Source organism: Littorina saxatilis, linkage group LG13, assembly GCF_037325665.1.
Source record: "Littorina saxatilis isolate snail1 linkage group LG13, US_GU_Lsax_2.0, whole genome shotgun sequence".
Lineage (NCBI taxonomy): Eukaryota > Metazoa > Mollusca > Gastropoda > Littorinimorpha > Littorinidae > Littorina > Littorina saxatilis.
In genome coordinates this window covers 7,466,639-7,474,138 of record NC_090257.1, presented here as the reverse complement: position 1 = coordinate 7,474,138, position 7,500 = coordinate 7,466,639, and the positions used below count along the sequence as shown (strand labels likewise).

At 43.9% G+C, this 7,500-nt stretch overlaps 1 protein-coding gene across 1 annotated transcript in view; it reads right to left on the bottom strand.

Moving 5' to 3' along the window:
• The window catches only part of LOC138946378 (excitatory amino acid transporter 1-like), an 18,261-nt gene that overhangs the window by 4,674 nt on the left and 6,087 nt on the right, over positions 1 to 7,500 (bottom strand). The window contains exons 4-8 of the mRNA XM_070317953.1: positions 7,337 to 7,459; positions 5,997 to 6,078; positions 5,499 to 5,541; positions 3,615 to 3,741; positions 1,780 to 1,906 (exon numbers count right to left, since the gene is read on the bottom strand). Of these exons, the coding sequence (XP_070174054.1) occupies positions 1,780 to 1,906; positions 3,615 to 3,741; positions 5,499 to 5,541; positions 5,997 to 6,078; positions 7,337 to 7,459 (502 nt within the window). The remainder of the gene's footprint in view (positions 1 to 1,779; positions 1,907 to 3,614; positions 3,742 to 5,498; positions 5,542 to 5,996; positions 6,079 to 7,336; positions 7,460 to 7,500) is intronic.

Sequence of the window (7,500 nt, the reverse complement as noted above, 5' to 3'; positions counted from 1 at the left end):
GTTTCAAAAGTGAATGAGATGGTTCTTAACTTAGCATGTCCAACGACGAGGGTGGAACGTATATCTACCACGTCCGTCACGGATGATATCAATCAGTCACGGTGTCAATCAATCTTCTTCTTCTTCTTCTTCTTCTTCTTCTTCTTCTTCTTCTTCTTCTTCTTCTTCTTCTTCTTCTTCTTCTTCTTCTTCTTCTTCGTTCATGGGCTTAGACTCCAACGTTCACTCGTGTTTTTAGCACGAGTGGATTTTTACGTGTATGACCGTTTTTACCCCGCCATTCAGGCAGCATACGCCGATTTCGGGGGAGGTATGCTGTGTATTTTCGTGTTTCTATAACCCACCGAACTCTGACATGGATTACAGGATATTTTCCGTGCGCACTTGGTCTTGTGCTTGCGTGTACACACGAAGGGGGTAAAGTCACAGGTCTGCACATGCACATAAGTTGACCTGGGAGATCGGAAAAATCTTCACTCTTAACCCACCAGGCGGCAGCGACCGGGATTCGAACTCACGACCTCCCGATTAGGAGGCCGACGTCTTACCACCACGCCACTGCGCCCGTCGTCAATCAATCCAGTGAAAGACATTGGTGGAGTTAAACAATAGATTCTGTGGAACGTAGTGTTTTGATTTGTACTTTACAAATGATACATGCCCCAGTCCCTATCATGCCATTGTTATCAAATCAGCGTGAGCAAACGCAACAGACAGAGCTGTGAAGATGGAGCATATAAGATCTTCATCATAATAATAATAAGGGGAAGGGCTCCTAATACGGACCACTTTTTGTTTCATTCTGATAACTAGCTTGTTTTCTTGCGAAGAAGTTTCATTTTGTGTTTGGTAGTCCTTCTCTCTTAGGTTAACCGTTAGGCCTAATTAGAGTGAAATAGCTTTGATAGACATTCAGCAAAAATTAAATAGAGAAACAATTACAAACGGTCCATATTAGGAGCCGGGGCGCCTAATATGGACCAGTGAAGCGGCCTTCACGAATCACCGTAAAAAGCCCCTTATACTTCAAAATAACATAATACAACTTAGTGTACAAGTCAGACTATTTAAAATATGCTTTAGATTTATCTGTTTCCGGTTTATGAGAACATTATTTGAAGCACACCAGGAAACTAAAGAACCATATCAAAAACAGAGTGAAAATAAGTAAAATTATCAACTTCCACGAAAAGAAGACTTTTTGTTATATTCTTTTTAAATCTCGAGGGCTAGTTATAGGTTATTTCCAGAAAGCTTCTTAATGAATTAATAAAAATAGTCTTTAGCTTTTATTTTCTTCGATTTGTTGAAGGTGGTCTATATTAGGGGACTCGCACATACTTTGAGATTTTGCTATTATTATTTGTTTGCAGAGAGGGTGAATGCAGCGAATAAAACCTTTGTGAGCGCTCTACCGCCGTTAGTTTGTCAGAACAGGAGGTGGTCCATATTAGGAGTCGGTCCATATTAGCAGCTCTTCCTACTATCAACCCCTGCTAACTGTTAACTTTGCCACGCCCAAACGGTGTCCATTGTCTATCTGTGTCTTTGGTCCTTCGGCCGTAATTGTTTTCTTGTGTGGTTTCCCATATATAAACCCACATACGCACGTGCGCAAGCATACGCTATATGCTATTGTCAATCAATCTCCAGAACAGCTACACGACATCATTCAAAGCATTGACGTCATTTATAGCTTACCAGACATCATTCAAAGCATTGACGTCATTTATAGCTTACCAGACATCATTCAAAGCATTGACATCATTTATAGCTTACCAGAAGAACCATCGGATGATGACGATGACGACGTCAGTGGCTCCAGAGAAGAAGGCCAGGAAGATGCTGGCTTTGTCCTTGACCTTGTTGATGGCTATTCCAATCACCGTGCTCACTACGATCAGACCTGGTGGAAACAAGCACGGACATGATTATTAGATTTGAACAGTGAGCTGTAGAGAGTTGCTAGCAACATCATGAAGTGTTCGCGGTGGTCTGTGGAACAGAAGGAAGGAAGTAAGGACGAAACAAGGGAGGTAAGAATGACAGAGGGAAGGACGAAACAAGGGAGGTTAGAATGACAGAGGGAAGGACGAAACAAGGGAGGTTAGAATGACAGAAGTAAGGACGAAACAAGGGAGGTTAGAATGACAGAGGGAAGGACGAAACAAGGGAGGTTAGAATGACAGAGGGAAGGACGAAACAAGGGAGGTTAGAATGACAGAAGTAAGGACGAAACAAGGGAGGTTAGAATGACAGAGGGAAGGACGAAACAAGGGAGGTTAGAATGACAGAGGGAAGGACGAAACAAGGGAGGTTAGAATGACAGAGGGAAGGACGAAACAAGGGAGGTTAGAATGACAGAGGGAAGGACGAAACAAGGGAGGTTAGAATGACAGAGGGAAGGACGAAACAAGGGAGGTTAGAATGACAGAGGGAAGGACGAAACAAGGGAGGTTAGAATGACAGAGGGAAGGACGAAACAAGGGAGGTTAGAATGACAGAAGTAAGGACGAAACAAGGGAGGTTAAAATGACAGAGGGAAGGACGAAACAAGGGAGGTTAGAATGACAGAGGGAAGGACAAAACAAGGGAGGTTAGAATGACAGAGGGAAGGACGAAACAAGGGAGGTTAGAATGACAGAGGGAAGGATGAAACAAGGGAGGTTAGAATGACAGAGGGAAGGACGAAACAAGGGAGGTTAGAATGACAGAAGTAAGGACGAAACAAGGGAGGTTAGAATGACAGAGGGAAGGACGAAACAAGGGAGGTTAGAATGACAGAAGTAAGGACGAAACAAGGGAGATTAGAATGACAGAAGGAAGGACGCAAGGAGAGAAGGAAGAACGAAAGTTAGAAAGGAATGAAGGAAAGATGGAAAGGGTAAGGGACGGGCGAGGATGACGGAAGGAAGGAAAGACGGAATGGAGAAAGAAAGAAAGACAGAAAAAAGTCGACTAAATATGATGCATCTTATTGTTGGCAGTTTAACAGGTAAGACGGGTACAAACATATGGATACGCAGGCAGCCACATCCACAGACATATCAACAAATACGCGCACACAGATATACAGACACAGAGAAAAAGATGTATCGATACACAGACACAGAGAGATACACACACACACACACACACACACACACACACACACACACACACACACACATACACACACACACACACACACACACACACACACAGATATACAGACACAGAGAAAAAGATGTATCGATACACAGACACAGAGACACACACACACACACACACACACACACACACACACACACACACACACACATACACACACTCACGCTAGCACGCACGCACGCTCGCACGCACGCACGCACGCACACACACACGCACGCACGCACGCACGCACACACAGACAACCCCCTACACACACACACACAACACCCCTACACACACACACACACACACACACACACTGACAAACACCCCCCCCCCCCCAGCAGACACATACATACACACGCACGCACGCACACCCGCACACACACACACACACACACACACACACACACACACACACACACACACACACACACACACACACACACACACACACACACTCAAGATGAGAATTGAACCAGTACCTAATACGTTAACTCCGTCCGACTTGCTCTTGTATTTGGCCAGGGTTACCAATGTTTCCACCAGGGTTGTGCCGTTGGTCCCGTTGACCGACACAGTCTCTGTCTCCTGGCTGTAACGCGTTCGAGCCTGCGGCGTTACATTTTGTATTATCATTAAAAACAAATAACAACAATAATACGAATATCTACCCACTCTACATGCACATACAACGGCACAAGCATATACTTAGTATGCATACCGAAGGCACACGTCTTGAGCGACATCAAAACATTAATTGCACAAAATAGCAAAATATCTAATGTAGGAAGGAAGGAAGGAAAGAAGGAAGGAAGGAAGGAAGGACGGACGGATGGAAACAAGGAAGGAAGGAGGGAAGGAAAAGGAAGGAAGGAGGAAGGAAGGAACGAAAAAAACCCATACGGGCGACCATCATTTAACAAAAGCACATGACAGTTACAACTAGAACTCAATCATTCAAACACGTATATCAAAGCAGACTGACAAAGTGCAGTGGACTAAATAACCTATATAATACCCATCAGAGCAAAACCAGATAAGGAAGACACATAACGTTATTATATCCCATGACCTTCTTTTGTTGTCTCTATTCACAGTCGTACCGATTCATAGTTTCGCGACCTCATCTGTGTTCAGATCGTCAAACAACGCATGGAATCTTTTATTTCAAAGCCTTATTTCTCGTTTCGACATACATTAAACAGATGAAATTAACCGCGGATGAAATTAACTGCAAACGCATCATTGCCTCCTGTTTTTGTGTGTGGTTTTTTTACAGAAATTTCTTCCACACAATAGATTCGCTGAATTATCTCACGAAGCTGTCATGAACATGATCTATGAGCAAAGCGATTGCAGATGCAAACTCTGTACCTTCACGACAAAGACAAATACGCGATTGTTTCACAGCTTCAATACCAAAATCGAACAAAGAGGTTTTGGGTTCTCACGCCGTAACAAGTCGGAACACAGATCCGCGCCTTTTGCACGACGGAAATGACCGAACAAAAACAAATGACGTCAAAGACTGTTTTCTTTGCGTGCAACTTCGTCATGACGTCTTTTTATGACGGCATAATGCTCGTCAATTTTCTTTTCTTTTCCACTGTCTTTCTGTAGACACAGAGACGGGCGGGGATGTAGCTCAGTCGGTAGCGCGCTGGATTTGTATCCAGTTGGCTGCTGTCAGCGTGAGTTCGTCCCCACGTTCGGCGAGAGATTTATTTCTCAGAGTCAACTTTGTGTGCAGACTCTCCTCGGTGTCCGAACACCCCCCGTGTGTACACGCAAGCACAAGACCAAGTGCGCACGAAAAAGATCCTGTAATCCATGTCAGAGTTCGGTGGGTTATAGAAACACGAAAATACCCAGCATGCTTCCTCCGAAAACGGCGTATGGCTGCCTAAATGGCGGGGTAAAAAACGGTCATACACGTAAAATTCCACTCGTGCAAAAAACACGAGTGTACGTGGGAGTTTCAGCCCACGAACGCAGAAGAAGAAGAAGAAGACACAAACACCTGCGCGGAGCAAGCCACTGCAAAGAGTCGTAGCAGACGACAAACAAAGCAAAGTACCCATCTTGCGATGACGATTTGGTCGTTATAAATTATCTGTTCGTTGTGACGGCATTTCAAAGCAAGAATGAGCTTTGATGGGTCATGGGATATATACGTTACATCTCCGATTCATCTATGGAATCGCGTGGTATCTTGTCTCAACGGGGTGAATGAATAGAATGGCGTCACTCTCGGAAGAGCCTCGAGTGACGTCATCATATTCATTGACCCAGCCGCGACAAGACACCCAGCGATACGATGGATGGACGGAAGTGTAACTTATACATATCCGAGGGGGAACACTTACCTTTCGAAAGGTAGCTTCCACTAGATTGTCTGGTATCATGTTTCTGAAAAGAAACCAATGGCAGTAGAATAAGACAGGGACAGGAACGCAGACACAGACACACACACACAGACACATAGACACACACAGACACACACAGACACACACAGACACACACACACACACACACACACACACACACACACACACACACACACACACACACACACACACACACACACACACACACACACACGTATTCACCCGCCCACTCCCACACACACAGACAGATATTTTCTCACAAACACAGACACATACACACCCACACCACCACACCACACACACAAACACAGATGCAGACACACACAAACATTGGTTTTGACGTTTGAAATAAACATTTGTGGTTGTAGTTGTCGTTACTGTTGTTGTTGTTGTTGTTATTGTTGTTGTTGATGTGGATGATGGTGATGTTTGTGTTGTTTTTGTTGTTGTTGTAGATGGCCTAAACTTCAAGCTTACCGTAGTAAATCTGCGAAAATATCCTGTGTTTCCATGGATTCTTGATTCACTTGACCAGCACTCGTTGACAGCTGACCTTCACCTGTAGAAAATACAGGTACACATCGAAACCGTTTTAAAACGCGTGGAAGAGTCGTTTCTTGGGGATTTACATTAGCCTTGAAAGTGACTGAGTATATAAACATTGTGATAACTCATCAGGACCCTCGGAATAATACGGCAAACTAGTTGGCAAGTCTGAAACACTTGAACTGGTCTTGAAGACAACGAAATTTGAGTCCGTTTTTAACATAATACTATGCCGTAATAAGCGAAAGAAAAAGAAGGTGTGGTGCAATCATCCAATGGGGTGTGACGATGCATTATAGTTTAGTGATTCGTAAAGAATAAATAAACATACGGGTTTAAATGTGAAAAATAAAACATTATGAACACTTTTATTATCACACATCTTCCAAATAGGGGTTGTATGAGGTTTCCTATGTCTGGATGGTGTGTAGTTTGGTGTGTAGTTTGGTGTGTAGTTTGGTGTATAGTTTGGTGTGTAGTTTGGTGTGTAGTTTGGTGTGTAGTTTGGTGTGTAGTTTGGTGTGTAGTTTGGTGTGTAGTTTGGTGTGTAGTTTGGTGTGTAGTTTGGTGTGCAGTTTGGTGTGTAGTTTGGTGTGTAGTTTGGTGTGCAGTTTGGTGTGTAGTTTGGTGTGTAGTTTGGTGTGTAGTTTGGTGTGCAGTTTGGTGTGCAGTTTGGTGTGTAGTTTGGTGTGTAGTTTGGTGTGTAGTTTGGTGTGTAGTTTGGTGTGTAGTTTGGTGTGCAGTTTGGTGTGTAGTTTGGTGTGTAGTTTGGTGTGTAGTTTGGTGTGTAGTTTGGTGTGTAGTTTCGAAGTGGGGTACACACGGTCGGCGCAAAACAATAGGTTTCTAGCCTACCTCTATTTTCTATATAGGCAAATCGTACACTTCGTTTGTAAAATAATAGTAGATCAATGTAAACACAAACATCACACTTAGATCACACACACACACACTCACACACATACACACACACACACACACACAGACACACACACACCAACACTAACACACACACTCACAAATGCACACACACACACACACACACACACTAACACACATACACACACACACACACACACACACACTCACACACACACACTCACACACCACATACACACACTCACACGGCACACACACAAACACACATACACACACACACATACACACACACACACTAACACTAACACACACACACACACACACTCACACACACACACACACACACACACACACACACACACACATGATATGCACCTGACACGTCATCCTACCTGGCTTGATGAGGAGACAGAGGACAACAGCTACGACACAAGCGATGATGTTGGTGATGACGATATAGGCGAAGGCAACGGCGCTGATTTTTCCGTTGGCTTTGGGGTCAAGGGAGGCCGTGCCTGTACAGTCATGTGATACGTTGAATAAATAAACACATGGA